General features: G+C 34.8%; 2 protein-coding genes and 1 long non-coding RNA gene across 7 annotated transcripts; 1 reads left to right on the forward strand and 2 right to left on the reverse strand.

Annotated features, from left to right (window-relative positions):
- Positions 1-778: 778 nt before the first annotated feature.
- LOC7486832 (uncharacterized) lies at positions 779-4,379 on the reverse strand. Its single transcript, XM_002320890.4, has 3 exons — positions 3,817-4,379; positions 2,407-2,574; positions 779-1,157 (listed from the first exon to the last, which is right to left on the reverse strand). The coding sequence occupies exons 1-3, from the start codon at positions 4,285-4,287 to the stop codon at positions 960-962; spliced, it is 837 nt and encodes a 278-aa protein (XP_002320926.1). The 5' UTR covers positions 4,288-4,379; the 3' UTR covers positions 779-959.
- Positions 4,380-4,891: 512 nt separating this feature from the next.
- Positions 4,892-6,591, forward strand: LOC18105263 (uncharacterized). The gene is made up of 2 exons (XR_002977523.1): positions 4,892-5,062; positions 6,244-6,591. It is a non-coding gene; the product is annotated as an uncharacterized LOC18105263 (long non-coding RNA).
- A 2,487-nt stretch (positions 6,592-9,078) lies between these two features.
- On the reverse strand, positions 9,079-11,427 carry LOC7455382 (uncharacterized protein C24B11.05). 5 transcript variants are annotated; one of them, XM_024584854.2, is made up of 8 exons: positions 11,369-11,427; positions 10,797-10,862; positions 10,601-10,666; positions 10,406-10,503; positions 10,202-10,327; positions 9,767-10,096; positions 9,582-9,647; positions 9,079-9,488 (listed from the first exon to the last, which is right to left on the reverse strand). In XM_024584854.2, the coding sequence occupies exons 2-8, from the start codon at positions 10,846-10,848 to the stop codon at positions 9,336-9,338; spliced, it is 891 nt and encodes a 296-aa protein (XP_024440622.1). In that variant the 5' UTR covers positions 10,849-10,862; positions 11,369-11,427; the 3' UTR covers positions 9,079-9,335. The 5 variants fall into 5 exon arrangements, with proteins under 5 accessions (XP_024440622.1, XP_024440623.1, XP_024440621.1 ...); XM_024584855.2 differs by lacking the exon at positions 11,369-11,427 and adding an exon at positions 11,117-11,340; XM_024584853.2 differs by lacking the exon at positions 11,369-11,427 and adding an exon at positions 11,008-11,340.
- Positions 11,428-16,017: the final 4,590 nt, after the last annotated feature.

Here is a 16,017-nt window from a genome sequence, read left to right on the forward strand (position 1 = left end):
GCTTGAGATTAACAAGTCATGTGCTGAAATGTTGGTGGGTATAGAAAGGGATTGAAAACACAATTCTGCATCTAAGCCATTCCTAACAATCCAACTCAAGGATGTCAGTGCTGCTCTCATTTGGATTAATTTCAGCTAAACAATAGCAGGTGTTGTAGGAATATCACTTGCATCCAAATGGGTCAAACCTTATGGTCCCATATCACTAGAGTAGATTTGTCTCCTTGGTCGAGTTAAACTCAAATATTCTCCTCTTGGTGATCAATTATTACTCCATTTGTGACCAATCACGGGGACATTTTAATTTCTATCCTACCTTTTTCCCTTGCACTTAACAGCTCATTCACCATAGATTGCGGCCTGCGAGACACACTTTTAATAAAGTTAGAGCCCTAGATTCACTTTAATGTTTCCCCAAAGGAGTTTTCTTTTCGGTTTAAAGGGATGCTAGATTAAGAATTTGAGCGTTTGGGATATCCACAGGCTGATGCACCTGGCAGAGCTGAAGAATACAAGGAGCGGTGGACACATGAATAGCAGAATACTACTCATTATTGCCAAACTAAACGCATATGATCTGATTTCTTGGCGAGCAAGATCCAGATAATACGATCAAACTTCCTGGGAAGATATCTGCAAATGCAATCACTGCTTGACAAACCAATGGGACGAGTCATTAGACAAATAATCGTGGTTTCGGATCATGGAGATCCTACCTGTGCATACAACTCTATATGTAGATTTTATATATTCGACATTTGAAAAGAAGAATGAATCATGAAAGTAATTCCTCCTATATTTTCCTTCATTCTCCTTTTCTTTGTAAGGCACAAGTGGACATTCGAGCCAAATGTACACTAAAAAAGATTATTATTTGTCCTTAAACGATTCACCATACAAAATCGTTGACAAAATATACGGCCCTCATGGACAGATATTATTTGGTTGTGCCAATAACACTATTGGTCATGCTGAGCATCATCAATCACTTTCTGTGCTTCTTCTCGGATGCATGTGAGATTTGATTTTATCTCCTTGCAGATTCTACCTTCAATTAGGTTAACAGGCAACCACATCTTAGGCTTTACATCCACCAAATATGAAAGAGTTGTCTCATACTCTTGACCAACGGAATCTTCAGTTTTGGGTTTAGCAAGCTGCATGAACCATCATATTTGAATCATATGCTTTTGCAATGAAAAGTAGAAAACAAGAGATTCTCTACAGACTTACCGCTGAAAGTCATAAAACGAAAGAAGAAATTATCAGGTTTGCCAGTAGTTGTACTCCGTCCTCTAAAAAAAAACACGAGACCCACTATGAAAATAATTCATAGGTCCCATGTTTTTGTGAGGAGTACAGTTTTTGATAAACCGAATAATTCCTCGAAAAAATCATTCATTGTACATATCATTTACATGCAGTCAACTATTGGGTCAAACACAGAAACGGAAACTAAATGGCTTGCCAGTGTGCCAGGAGGGTCAATAACAATGTACAAACAATGATAGAATAAACTCAAACTTTTGAAGATTAGACAGATGATATAGCCTCCATAAGGCTGGATGGAAAAGAAGGAAAAATTGCTGATTCTTAATAATTAAGGAATTGAAAGCATTTTCAATTGAGTTCAGCATCTAAAAGGATTATAAGTGGCATGAAACATTTTTATGCCAAATTTTATCTATATAGTTTCATGTAAATCAGATGTCTTGCAGATGTAAATATTGTTTGCTCTTAATCTAAAACACAATATCACGGTCAAAACTTTATACACTGGTTGGAATGCCTAGTTATCATCAACTGCAGAGCCAAAAGAGAGAAGTCACTACTGGAGTTAGATATACACATCAGACACCAAATCTTAACGCAAAACCTTTGGCCATTGGGCTGTGGATTTTTCACTTGTGCAATGGCTGTGCTCGCTGCTCAGGAGATTGTACATAGCATCTCAACATGCTATCATAAGCCAGTAAAAAAATTGATTCAACATGTTACCAGATTCTTGGTTCAATCGTTTTGGGAAAGTCTCTATAGGTTGGAGTTCTGATAAACTCGATTCTCCAAGCTGCTTACTATAGGATACCTTTGTTACTACCATTATTTCACACCATCCAGGAACTTTCATAACATCAAGTAATATTCTAATTTTCTTGAACACAAGAACAACGTAAATCTTTCAGGTGCCGGCCATGTCAGCTGTAACCTTTCCAGAGTAAGCAAGAAACCAGATCCTATATCATTCTTAATGATGAAAATATGAAGTTTGCACTCCTAGAAAAAACTGTGCTAACTTGGATAGACTTTCTGTTAAGGTCTAAAGAGCTTGATTGAAGTCTCAAATATACAAAGTCATAGCCAGTGAATACGGAGATGCTGAACAACCAAGAAACAACTAATTCGTACCTGTTCAATAGACCACATTCCTTCAAAAAACTGAAAGTCACCTTCTGTCATCTTAAATTCAATATCACGCTTTTCCCCAGAAGCAAGAGTCTGAAGATCTCTCTCATAACAATCCAAAATTGCTTTTGCATTAAATTTTAGGCCAAATGCCAAGTTTTGCTGTCCAATCTGTTAATACAAATACAATGATATAATAAGGTCAAGAAAATATGTTTCAGCTAAACTTGTGACCATAATTTATTTAAGAATGGGGTTTTCAATTCAAGTCGTACAAAAAATTCTATCAATGACCTATGATGCAAGTATAGATTTCAGTCGAATAAAAATACAGAGAAAGGCAGCACATATGTGTTTGTGTGTTGCTGTGCACATGTGTGTGTATACATTCTTGTGCAATTGTGTGCATGTGCGCGGAGAGAGAAAAACAGAAAGGGACAATGCTCACCTATGTTTCAACCACAATGATAAATCACAAGTTAATCAAGGTTTTTAGTAACTTGAAGAAAAAACATTAACTAATCAAATATCTACTTGTCAATCAATGTTTTTATTACAAGTGACAGACGATAAATGTTGAGATATTTATGGAAAGATCCTATATCAGTCTATTGGTGTCTTGGGGAGAATTGACTCAGTGGACTCAAATCATGACTCGTCAAGAAGGCTCAAACCCTTATTGACCTTACTTAAGGCCCAAACTTCAATCATGTGTTTTCAATGCCCCATATTTCCACTAAACTTGCTACCCATGACACATTTCACCCTATCAACACATTATTTCTCAAACTCAAGACTTCCCTAATGGAAGAAGGCACCTCATTTCCACTAAAAAAAACACTTCAAAACTCCATTTCGGCTTGTTCTAGAACATAAGACTCTTTCTAAATTTTCTCATCACAAGCCAACAACTAAACAGCTTCGCCTTCTGGCTAATTACAGATCTACTAAAAGTTCCCAGTTACTAAACCGTCTAATCTCCTGTAAACCGCCTCTGCTTCAAAGTTTAGGCTCCCTAAGTTATTTTTCTTGCTCCTCCCCCCTCAACTCTCTCTTATCTCCATTCCGTCACTTGTATGCACACCACTCCCTTCATTTCTTTTTTAAAATCATCAATAATTCAATATAAAAAACTCCAACGAGTAGAATGTAAAACTACATCAGGCAAGAATATCCTTTTCAAGAATGTATTTATTGTAGCTCTACATATTCATTCCAAAACAACACTCGATTACGAAATAAAAACTCTTCAACAAAACCCACAAATATATTATAAACTTGCAGTTCAGATTACATTTTTGAAACTGCAAGCTGTTAAGATATATCCTGATGTATAATCAAACATAAAAAAAAAGTATCTACTTCCAGTTTTATAGAGAAACTGAAAATTAAGAAAGAATGAATTGAATTTACCTGATAAAGACGAGCGAATTTGTCTTTCTTGTCAATCAATTTGCTGACGGCAAGACCAGGAATGAAATCAGCCAACTTCTCATAATCAGTTAAAATCTTCCACACAGTGTCAAGGCTAGCATTTATGGAAATCTTGGACCGAATTCTCCTCGAATTCTTTTGAAGCTTCTTTATCTCTATAAAAACACCATCCTCTCTTACACTATCTCCCGACTCCTCCTCACCTGCATAAGAACAATACCCATCATCATCATCCCCGTCCAGAAATGTGGACGACCCGGAATTTGAACAACGAAGCCTGGTGGGTCTGAATTGGGATGGAAGGCGGTGCGTTGCATGTGAGCTAAGGCTAGCGAATTTAGGATGGAAAGAAGAGAGCTTGGTGTTAGTGAAAGACGGTGGGAGCAAGAGACAAGGATAAGAGGAGTAGCAGCAGTAGTAATAGTCTATTGGGACTGCAAAGGCGCGCATTATTTCGCTCACTTCCGACAACAACCCCGCATTTCTTGTTTGCAATGCTGCAGCCAGCCTACTGCCTGCGCTGCGTGTGAGATTTTGGATTTGGTGAGCCCCATAAAAGTAGCTGAGTTGGATCTCTACAAAACACATGGGCCTTACACTCCATGGTCTCAAGAATCACGATAAGGCTTGCTCCAGTCTAAAATTTCAAGTGTATTTTTTTTTTACAAATTGAAGCAAAAATAACAAGAAGTTAAATTATTATTATTTTTAAAATATGCTAAAGTTATGCGCATTCATTTTGAATTAGATAGTTAAATTCCTAAGGCCGGGTTGCTGCATACCCAGCCCAATCAATAATGAGTTAGATGCTAAAACTTGTGACGTACATTGGATAAGGTATGTTTAAAATTATGATTTAAAATATTTTTTATTTAAAAATATATTAAAATATTTTTTTTATTTTTAAAAAAATTATTTTTATCAATATATCAAAACATATAAAAAAAATGAAAATATATCTAAAAAAATAATTTTAAATATTGTTTTTTCAAAATTTACCCCTAAAACGAGGTAGTACCTGCCTAACATTTTTTTTTTCGTTGTCCTCTCGAAGTTCAATACTGCCTCAACCAGCCTTGCGCTAAAAAAGTAGTCTTTCCTCTGCTTCGAAGCACAAACACAGCCAAAAAGAAAAAAATTGCTCTCCTCTACTCTTTAGCCTGCCAAGGAAATGGTATCTACATCCTCAATGAAAATGGTACACAGTACTCACCTTGTTTTTCAGGTCAGTCTCACTCCATACTCCATAGTATAATCACACAGTCTCTCTCAAGTTTAACACCTTGAAACAACAACATAAACACAGAAAATACGCACAGTCGAGAATAATGAAATGACATACCTTGGGGCATTGTTGTATCCGCTGCTGCCATGGTTGCTAATTGGATTGGGAAAACCTTCAAGAACCCAGTTCTTGTTTTTGCTGTTGCTGGTTTCTTTGTTTTGTAATGTCTGTGTTTTTGGGCTTACTAATATACGCACTAAATATATAGAGAATTACAGAGAAATGGGTTCCCATGCCTCTTTGTAATATTCCAACGTGATTTTGACAGTTGGAGCTTCAATGTGATTTTAACATTCAGTTCACCATCTATCGAATCCCGTCTTCTAGCCATTTTTTTTTCTAGGAGTCAACTCTGCACATCCCTGCTTCAATAGATTATTTGGCTAGAATTATTGTGCATTTATTTCCCGCAGCTGCTTTTATTAATCTCACAGTATATTGTTCCCAAGTTGGAAGGCTATTAATAAATTGAACAAGTATTATATTATCCAGATGCTTTCTTGACTTGTAGGCCATACTATTGTACTTGGGACAACTCGCCCTTTGAGTTGCTGAATTCTTAGCTGCTTGTGTGGCTTTCCATGGAATCACTTAAGCATGACCTTCAAATTGTTTTCCTGTGACGTCAGCTTTCGATGTGCTTTTCTTTATATTTCAGTTCATTTTGGAGAATTCTTGTAATCTATCAATGTATTTCGAATAACGAAAACTTGAAAATGTATGAAATGGAGTATTAATCATTCAATTAAGGCCAGCTCATCTGCCATTTCATCATTTTGTGCACCGCTGTGCCCTTTATGCAACCTTCACAGCTATGAAAAAAGAAAAGGGGGGTTACTAGAAACTTGATTCTAACAACTAATTACTAATCGGTTATTATCAGTAGGGGAGTGAGATGGTGAAATAATGAGATCTCAAGACGTGTGTTGATCACATTTACTCTGTCGCAGCAAGCAAATTTTCTGTTTAATGACATCACACTTTGATGCCTTGGCCAGTGATTAATTTGTTTGTCAGTAGACTTGCTCAAAAAATGTTCAAAAATATACTAGTTCTTACCTATTCTGGTTCATACCCTTAATATGTGACTTGTTTTCTTTCATCTGATTCATTATTTACAGGCAGTGTGGTTATGACCATGTCGTTTTGAATGCAAGCAGGCCACATAAAATATCTACCATCAGAAATGCCTGGACTGGTTACTCTCAAAGTCCTACTTTGAACTGCCTTGGAAGAGCCTTGGCTTCAAGATCTCACTATGCATCGGATTTTCCTGTCATTCAGCTTTCTAAATCATCTTCTATGAAGAATCAAAGAATGATGTGCGTCAACCCAATTGCAAGTGTAGCTACTTAATCAATCCCTTTGCTTTGGTATTCAGTAATGATACACTTAAAAAGTCTTTAGAACAATGGACAGCTAAGTTTCGTTTTCAGGCATCATATCTCAATGGATTTCTTTTCTATCTATGTTAAGTAGTGATACAGAAAATTGAGATATGATTACCACTGCCCAATGCAGAAGATGGCCTTTCTTTTTCCTTGCTTCTTTAGCATCAATCTGCTCTCAAATGTTGAGACTAGTCATGGAATAGGTCCACAAAACTGGCAAAAGAAAGTAAAACTACAACACAGCCCAGTTTCAGCATTTTTTACCCTTACAGGTAGGTGGTGCATTTCAATCTAAAATAACCCAAAATTAAATAGGTTTAGCCCCACTTTCAGTTCACTTGTCTCCCCGAGCTGGTGCTTTATTTATTGTCTGAGAGGACTTTCAAATGATTGTGTGACCGACACAAACAAATAAGTAATTCTGTCATATTTTAGCTTTGAAGATGAGAGCTTTGCCTGTGAGTATTTGCAAGAGCTTGAATAAGTATATTTGTAAACTTCAATAATTCGGATTATCACATAAACACCCCAATCCTTTTTTGTCTTTTATTCTATAACATGGGTGATTTGACTGGGGTCTTGGTAGGAAATGACTAGCAGGTTGCTAAAATTCTAAAGCCATAATTTGCAGTGAAGCATGTTGGACCTGCTGTGTTGAGCATGGCAAATGCAGGCCCAAATACCAATGGGGGCCATTTGTACAGTAAAGGTAAGATAGCTTTGGCAGTTTTGTTCCTTTGGCTGTTGCATATCAAACTTCATCATCTCTTAAAAAAGCTATAAATCTGGGGGGAACTTTCCACAGTTACTGTGTTTCTAATGTGAAATGTTTTACGTTGTCTTCTCGAGAATTAGAACGCTGAAACTTCGGGAGGCTTGGGCATATTTATACCCTGTTATTATTACATGGACAGGAAACACTTGGCAGCGGCCATCTGATAGAGATATTTACTTGATGATGTCTCGGTTGGTTTGTGCTGTCATTAGTTGATGGAGGTCATGTACGAGGGAATAAGAATGAGAACATTAGTTCCTACTTGTTCTATGGGCGGAGGTGGAGAGATGCCCCTTTTCCTTTTCTTTCTCCTCCACGTCTTGATCCGGAAAGATAGCATGAAAAGGAAATGTTGTCAAACATTTAGAGATAGCATTTCAAAGGATTCTGTAATGTAAGTGGGTACAGTAAATAGGTTTGAGACGTGAAGATTTTTATTTTTAAAGAATTAATTATTGGATTATATTGGCTGGAGGGTTAAAGTAATATATTTTAAAAATATAATAAAATTTTAAATTTATAGAAAACAATTTTTATAAGCTTATTAAGAAGTTCTGTTTTATAATAAGATTTTTTTTAATTAATTTTTGTCACATCAATCCAAATTGCTTTGGGTTTTTTTTTTATCACCTTTTCTAATTAGTTTTTTTTTCAATTTCATCTTTTAATATTTAGTTGGTTGGAAATTAGATTTCTTAATTATTTTTTATTTGTTTTTCTATAGTTATTCTGATCTCATTACCCGTGTCACGAGTTTGACAAGTTGACCTAAGTTGATTATGTTTATATTTTTAGGTTCTTTTTTAATTGAATAATTTTTTAATTAAGCTTCGTTATTTTTTTCGATTTGCTTTTTATGAGGTTATCTTGATCTCATGATCTAGGTCACGGGTTTAGTAGGTTTGATTTATTTTTTTAGATCCTTTTTTAATTGATTTTTTTTTAATTTTATCCTCTAATAACTTAACCATTTTTTTTATTTAGTTTTTTCTTTTGATTTCATTTGTTAAAGAATTGGATAATTGTTTTTAAATTTGCATTGTGTGTTGTTATCACGGTCTTATTGATTTAGCTTTTTGTTTTTTGTTTTTCAATATTCAACATTATATCTGTTGGAAATGAAACTTTGTAATTTTTTTATTTGTTTTTTATGAAGTTATTTGGTCTCATAATCTAAGTTTAATTTTAAGTTTAATAGGTTGGTCCGGGTTGACATGAGTTGTTATTTTTTGTCTATTTTTTAATTGATCTTTTTCAATTTCATCTTTCAACATTGGATTTGTTGGAAAATTGAGCTTCATAATTTTTTTTTACTTATTTTTTATAGGGTTATCTCGATCTCATTACTCAAATCGCGGGTTCAGATGGTTAACTTAGGTTGACTCAGTAGTTTTTTTATCATTTTTTAATTTAACAATTTATTTTTCAATTATGTCCTTCAACACTAGATTGATTAGGAATTAACTTTCATAGTTTATTTTAATTTACTTTCTATAGGTTTATTATAGTTTTATGATTTGGACTACAGATTTTACAAGTTAATTCAAATTAATTTAATATATTATTGTCTCAATTAATATTAAAAAAAATATCATTTAATATATCACCGTATTAATATTTTAAAAAGATATCGTTGAATTTACACCATATAAGTTTATAATTATAATTATTTTAATTAGAAAATACATTAACAATCCGAACTCGAGCGTGATTCAGGACAATAATCAGTGCAAGCTATGTTTTGTAAGCTCATGTTAGAGGTGGATATAGTATTGTTAAGTGAACATAAATGCATATAACATTTGTATCACATTGATAACTCAACAATGCTACATGAATTCATATGAATTCATATGTAGTATAATGTGCCACATGCCCCTAACAAAAACAATGAGCTATAAGTTTCACGGTAGAGATTTTTTCCATGAAGACTGAATTTACCATCAGTACTTAATTTATTTCCTTTTCATCTTTTGGCCATTAGGTCACTTTGCTAGCAATGACCAGATTTGATGTTGTGTAAATGTGAGGTAGCTGAAGGGAAAACCTAAGCATGGACCACAGTTTCAACTGCAGTGGACTGGATAACTTGCTCACTCTGCTCTCCTTCGTCCTCCCATATTTCAGGTATCGCTTCTTTGATATTGTGGATGTTCCTCAAGCCATGGTCTGCACCTGGAACAAGGACTGAGCTCCCTACCTGCCATGATTATTGAAAAACACATTACTAGTCTGTTCTAGTACTGTGTGTTTACTGATGATAACAAGAAAAGCAGTGATTTGTAGAGCTTACAATAACTGTACGAAGTCCTGCTGCTTTCCCACTAGCAATGTTTCGAGCACTGTCGTCAAAGAAGATCTAAGAAGAATGAAGGAAAAAGGGAGAAAAAAGAAATGAGATATAACTCCACATGATCTCTGCAAATTTGAAGCAGAACAATGTTAGTTTTCAGGTTGAAGTTAGAAGTCAAATATTACTGTCTTCTTTGGGTCCACATTTGCAATCTGAATAGCTGCTTCGATGGCCTCCAGAGAGGGTTTACAGAGGATTCGTGACTTGGAGCTGAAACCATTATCTAATGCATTTTTTAATATTTTTTTGCTTCCAGTGGCAGCAGTACCATCAAAGTCACTTGGCTCTGGTTCACCTCCTGCAATCACTGCATCATTATCTAATGCATCCATGTTATTTGCATTTTCTAGAGGAGGATTAAGGGTTTCATAGCATATGACGCCCTCAAAACAATCTTCCAATCCCATTCTTTTGAGAACTTCAGCTGCATGCGCCTTATCAGCGTTTGTGAAGATCTGAAAATGTTTGGGCACATCTTAGAAAAGTTACCAACACTACATGTCTACTTTGCTGAAATATGTTTCGTTTGAACGGAAAGAATGGAATTAAATTTGACTTACTATTTTACGCTGTGGCAAGGAAAGTAGAAGGTTCCTTAGCACCGGATCAGGCTTTAGTGTTTCGTAAGGCAATCTTCCATGAACGAAGGCATGAAACTCATCGTCATCAAACTCATAGCCAAGATCCTGGTTTTCATTGTGTTAAGATTTATTAGTTAAACTCCCAGCAGAGAAGAAGAAGAAGAATCAAGGATAGAATTTCACCTTTAGACCGGCCATTGTTGTTCCATGTTCCCTGTATAATTCCAAGCACATCCTCGGAACTTCACTTTCTTCAATATGTAGCTTATGCAACATGAACTCTGCAAAGAGAATAACTCAACACGCATTATTAATGTAATTGAATTGGTCACCTGTGATTAATTACTGTGATGACTGTTTCTGTACTACTGGTCTAACCTTCAATGTTTTTGCGGCAAGCCAAGTTGAGACCCAAGCTCATGGGGTACAGAGTATCATCCATGTCTGGAAAGCATATCGTCATTAATTATACAGATAAATTAAGAAATTAAGAAAATGTAAATCAGATTTCGTAAGCTCTCTGTTGGATATCCCAGCTTGTCAGCAAATTAACAAATCACTGGCTTTAACGTACCAAAGAGCAGGCACTCATATTTTGGTCCATTGGCCCTCTCAGCAGTGTCCATCTTAAAAAGTTTCCCTGCAAGAAGGTTTCTGTAAGACTTCCCAGGTTCGAGAACCTTAAATAAGGCAAGATAAAGTGAAAAAACCACTTGAAAGACTTAAAAAATCAGCACTGTAACAAACTTGAGGGGAAAAGAAAGAAAGAAAGAAGAACAACGAACACATTGGCAAAGCGGATAAATGATAACCATGGAACGCTGCTAAACATATATAGTCATTTAGAAGGAATGAAAGTGAATGAATGGGTAGAAAAAGAATGAAAGCAAGGACCTAATGAACCCGTTGGAAGAGTAGAGGCCTAAATAACACTCAAGAGTTTCCAATTTATAGCAAGTTATAATTATGTTCGGCTTGCGTTTCCATTTTCAGGAGGTGTCGTGTCAAGTGATTATTGGAACACTGAAACAGGTGCATATAGATTATGATGAAGGCAATGAATTTGTTGCATCAATATCAACCTCCTCCGGGCAGCAAAAATAAACACAGAAATCATTTAAAGAAACAGAGTGCAGCAAAAACAACCTTCAAAGAGCACGAAATGGAAAATAAAACAGGTCTGACGCACATTCCAGTAGTAGCTGAATGGACCTATTTATATATAGAAATGCATGCATGACCCACCACACCAACACGAGGAATAAGAGAGATGGCACATGCGGTATCTGAGGTGGTAAGCATATTTGATTTGCATTTGGTACAATTCTGAACTAGTTCAAGTCATTATCTTCCAGTATATTTCTGTTATCAGTCACTGTCTTAGATCTTGCAAGTGCTTTTTGAGACTTGCCAAATGCCCAACCCACTTTCGCATATTGATTTGCACTATAGGGTTTGGTTGCATATTTTAAAATCTCTTCTCAAATACAGTTTTTTATTTTTAAAAAATTATTTTAATATATTTTTAAATAAAAAAAAACTTCAAAAATCAACCAAAATCCCGTCGATAATTCCACTGCATGTTGGCCACCTCTTATCTGCATCGATGTCATAGTAAATTCAAGCAAAAAACAAAAAAGAAGAAGAAGAAAAAAAGGAACGGGTCGATGCTGGGGCAAGCAACGGGAAAGATGCTAGCCAGGTTGTCGAGATCGAGAATAAGTACTCGAGTGGAATTTAGGAATCGATCCGGGATATGATAAAATAACAGCTAAATAGAGTCTAGAGATAACGATTATTCTTTCGATACGGTGCATATTATATAGGTAAGAATAATGTTCTATTAAATATCTCATGCATATGTTAATATCTATCAAATCAATCATCAAATTGCAATACCACCCTCCCACAGGCTTCAGCACTCTTTTACTTTACGTGGCGTGCGATTTTATATTTTCTAGCATATCAGAAGGTTAATAATAATATTTTTTAAATTTTAAAAAAATATTTAAGTGCTTAAGGTTTGAAGGCCGAGCTTGACTTAATAGTATTTGGCTTGACAGGCGAGCCTAACCCAATAGTATTGGATGTTGCTGCCGAGCCGGACCTTCATGATGCTGCAGTATCATTCACAATACAAATATTCTATATTTATAATATGATATATAATATAATAAATCTATATGCATGGTACCTATACAATGTTTTTCTCACGTATCTTTAAAATATAGTATAATTGACTTGCCAGAAGTTAGAAAAGAGGTTAAAGCAAATATTTTTCGGCATTCCAAAAATGAACGTAAAATTGGTTGTCTATGTTGGGACAAATTCAAGGACCCCGATTCTGTTCTTACAGTTTGTTGCATATTTAACAGAGATGAGTTTGCTCCGAGTCACAGTATGGTGTTGATGACGTCAAATTGCAAAGATACAATAATATTGAAAGATGATAAAATTCGAAAGTCACACCCCTTGCAGAAATTGAGATTTCTTCAATTTTCTTCTTTCTTAGCTAAGCTAGGATGGCACCAACTCTAACTAACAGAGAATTTATAAAAATAAATTTTTTTTAATTATTTTTTTTACATATAAAGTATTTCGAGTAAACGAACTAAACTCACGAAACAAGATTTATACTATCCGTAATTATTATTATTATTATTAATAGAGAAAAAAAATTTAAACTAAAAACACAATAAAAACATATTTCATAATCCTATCAACTTTACCATCTCACCTATCCAATTCTTTTTTACCTCTTCCTCGCCAAATTAAAAATTAATTTCCGGAAACAACCGACTTTTAATTGTTTGCTCCCACGACACTTTACCCTCCTCCCAGAATTGTACCTAACTCAAGTCTCAACTTTAAAGCTTTTATTTATTTATATTAATGTAGGTGTTCGGGTTACCTTACGTACACCTCGATTAATTAATCTCACGAGTCCTAAAATTAATGACCATGTAAGCCTCCAATAGCCTTGAAGTTTGTGGGACTCAAACTAGTGACTTCTAAAAAACAAATCTAAAGTCTCATCAGTTAAGTTATACCCCTCAAATTTTGAAGCTTTTATTTTAATCCTGACGGTGGCGAATTATTATGCGTTTCTGATGTATTGTTTATCTTATATACAAGAATAAGAGACTCGAAAATAATTATCATCATGCTGGCTGAATTTCATTAAAAAAAAAAAACTACACGGAGGGCCTTTGAGTGATGGGTTTTAACTATTCTGGGCTCTCTTTTAGGATCTTCGGATAATGGGCTGTAGGTTAAGTTAGTTGGGCCTTAGACTTTTAGGTTATTGGTCTCTTCTTCTTCCTTTTTTTGCTCCTCGTCTTTGTTTTTTTTCCCCCTGATTACGGTAAAATAAACACGAAAAAGTTAGAGAAAAAAAAAATAACTAAAGGATGATTTTTTTGTTGGGATATTAAAAGATAAAATAAGGTGAAATAAACAAAATTAAAATAAATTATGATTCAGCTATGTGACCTGGCCATATATATTTCGAATTGGGCTTCCATTCATATAATCTTTTTATTCAGGTCCTTTTGTTCTAAAGTCCTATGTAATATTAATTTTTGCAAGAAAGGACAAGTCTCACATACTCTCTCGCTCACTCGCATAACCACAAGCTTTCACTCTAAAAATTTACTTGAGCAACTCGATAACTTGTTATAGAAAAAAAAAACACATTTCTCATCAGTAATCTAGCCCACATCACCCTTCCCAACATTCTTTGATTCATCCTCTTTCTCATTCTCAACTTCTTGCACTTTCTGTAAAATTCACTTTTTATTTCTCTCCAAAAAGATTTTCAGCTTTTGTGGGTGAAAGATAGAGGTAGTAATTTACACTACTAAATTATTCAGTCTTATTCCTTACCTCAAGCTTTTTTATAATTTTTTTTATACAAGGATTAAACTATTGACTAACTTGAAATTAGTTTATCCTAACTAATTCCAACTAACTTCCTAACTACTAGTTAACTTGTCAACTAACTTCTTACCACGTGTGATTCCCCTCTTCTCAAGATCTTTGCTATCTCTTCAATCATTTTTTACAATGCAAGTGCACATAGCATGTCCATCACCACCAAGCGAGTCAGAGTGCGACAGAATCTTATGTTAGTACATGAATAAGTTGATTCTGTTAGAAACGAGTTTGTCCTTCTTAGTTACTAGGGATAAATTTAGGTTTTCTTAAAGCACTGAAATCACTTTTATAGATAAAGAGACATATGGGCCTTTCCTCGTGGGAGGCTAGGTTTAGGCTCAAGATAAGAGATCGAATACAAGGATGTTTCTAGCTGACGTGCTTTACTTCTAGGCCTATCTTGATGGTTATGATAGCAAGGATCACAAATCATTGGCCCATCTGTAAACTTCTCAACTTTTTTCATAATCAAGCATCGCCTCATAACATGCCTGTGTTTTCCTAACAACTTATCCATATCAAACTCCTTCAGGTTCAGATCTAAAATCTCTTTCCCTGTCTTCTTCACAGTTAGTTCACGAATATCTATCAATTTCTCAAACTCAATCTCATGTTTTTTCTCATCTAGCTACAATTTAGCCATGGGTTTTATATATGTTAACACTTATATCTGTCGCTTTAGGATCGGAGAAGAAGTTACAGATAGCCGTACAAGTATTAGTAATCGCCAGGGTATGAAAGGTGGTAGATGAGCCAACATAGAGTTAGAGGATGTTACATCATATCATCGAAAAAGCAGTACTAGCACCCCTCCTCCATGAAAGCTTTCTATAAAGGCCGTGCACCTCGTCCGGTACTGGTGGACCGAGCCTGTGCCGCCTCATCATTGTCGCCCCAAGGTTTGGAATGATGAGAGATATTGGTGCATCAGAAGTCATGCCCGCCGGGCTTGGAGAATGGAGCCCTCATGCACAACAAAATTAGTTTGAAGCCTGGACACGAGGTTCCAGCATTATCTCTTATATTTATTTTTGTTCTTTTTCTCCGAGGAAACCAAATCCTTGTAAGTTCATGACATCTCAACCTCAAGGAAGTATTAATGGCGCATGTGAAGATCAATACATACAACTCAATATATGAATTACAAACCAAACTCATTGCTTTTACAACAGTATTTATGTGTAAGAATATGGTTGCCCATCTCCCTGAGATTTCTAGCCAGAATTGAAGGAGGCCTCCCTCCTATTATATGGGCCAGCTTTTAAGAACATGGTTTGGGAGGGTAAATTATTTGATTTCTAACCAAATAATAATAATAATAATAATAATAGATGTCTGAAACATCACCCATCAATGTAGAGAAAAAGTCATGGATGGCAAACAATTTCTCTGTCCGAACATCTTTCTTCTTTTGTTATTCGGTGTTTTGACGGAAAGGCATTGGTTCTGGGTATTCTTTTTCATGAAAAATCAAACACGTAAGGAAAAAGTTACATATGATAGCAATGTACTAAAGAGTAATTGGGATATATATATATATATATATATATATATATATATATATATATATATATATATTTTTTTTTTTAAAAAAAAAGTATTTTTTGTTTAAAAATATATAAAAATAATATTTTTAATTTTTAAAATTTATTTTTGACATTAGCCCATTAAAATAATATAAACATATATATAAAAATAATTTTAAAAAAATAATCATATTTTTTAAAAAGCACAATTTACCGCAATACCAAACACACATTTTAAATATAAAAAATATTCTTTTCATATCTTAACCCTTAAATAAAAGGCTTTCCCTCCGAGCAAGAGTATTTTTTATATAAAAAATGATATTTGGGTTT

The sequence above is a fragment of the Populus trichocarpa genome, chromosome 14 (genome assembly GCF_000002775.5).
Source record: "Populus trichocarpa isolate Nisqually-1 chromosome 14, P.trichocarpa_v4.1, whole genome shotgun sequence".
Taxonomy (NCBI): domain Eukaryota; kingdom Viridiplantae; phylum Streptophyta; class Magnoliopsida; order Malpighiales; family Salicaceae; genus Populus; species Populus trichocarpa.

Excerpts from the sequence above, each read along its gene's own strand:
- LOC7486832 (XM_002320890.4), bottom strand. The coding sequence starts at position 4,287 with ATGCGCGCCTTTGCAGTCCCAATAGACTATTACTACTGCTGCTACTCC. Across the intron at positions 2,575-3,816 it reads AATTCGCTCGTCTTTATCAG|ATTGGACAGCAAAACTTGGC; the intron begins GTAAATTCAATT and ends TTGTATTAACAG. Across the intron at positions 1,158-2,406 it reads GAATGTGGTCTATTGAACAG|CTTGCTAAACCCAAAACTGA; the intron begins GTACGAATTAGT and ends TGGTTCATGCAG.
- LOC7455382 (XM_024584851.2), bottom strand. The coding sequence starts at position 11,054 with ATGTTTAGCAGCGTTCCATGGTTATCATTTATCCGCTTTGCCAATGTG. Across the intron at positions 10,863-10,969 it reads TTTCTTTCTTTTCCCCTCAA|GGAAACTTTTTAAGATGGAC; the intron begins GTTTGTTACAGT and ends ACCTTCTTGCAG. Across the intron at positions 10,097-10,201 it reads CCTTGCCACAGCGTAAAATA|ATCTTCACAAACGCTGATAA; the intron begins GTAAGTCAAATT and ends AAACATTTTCAG.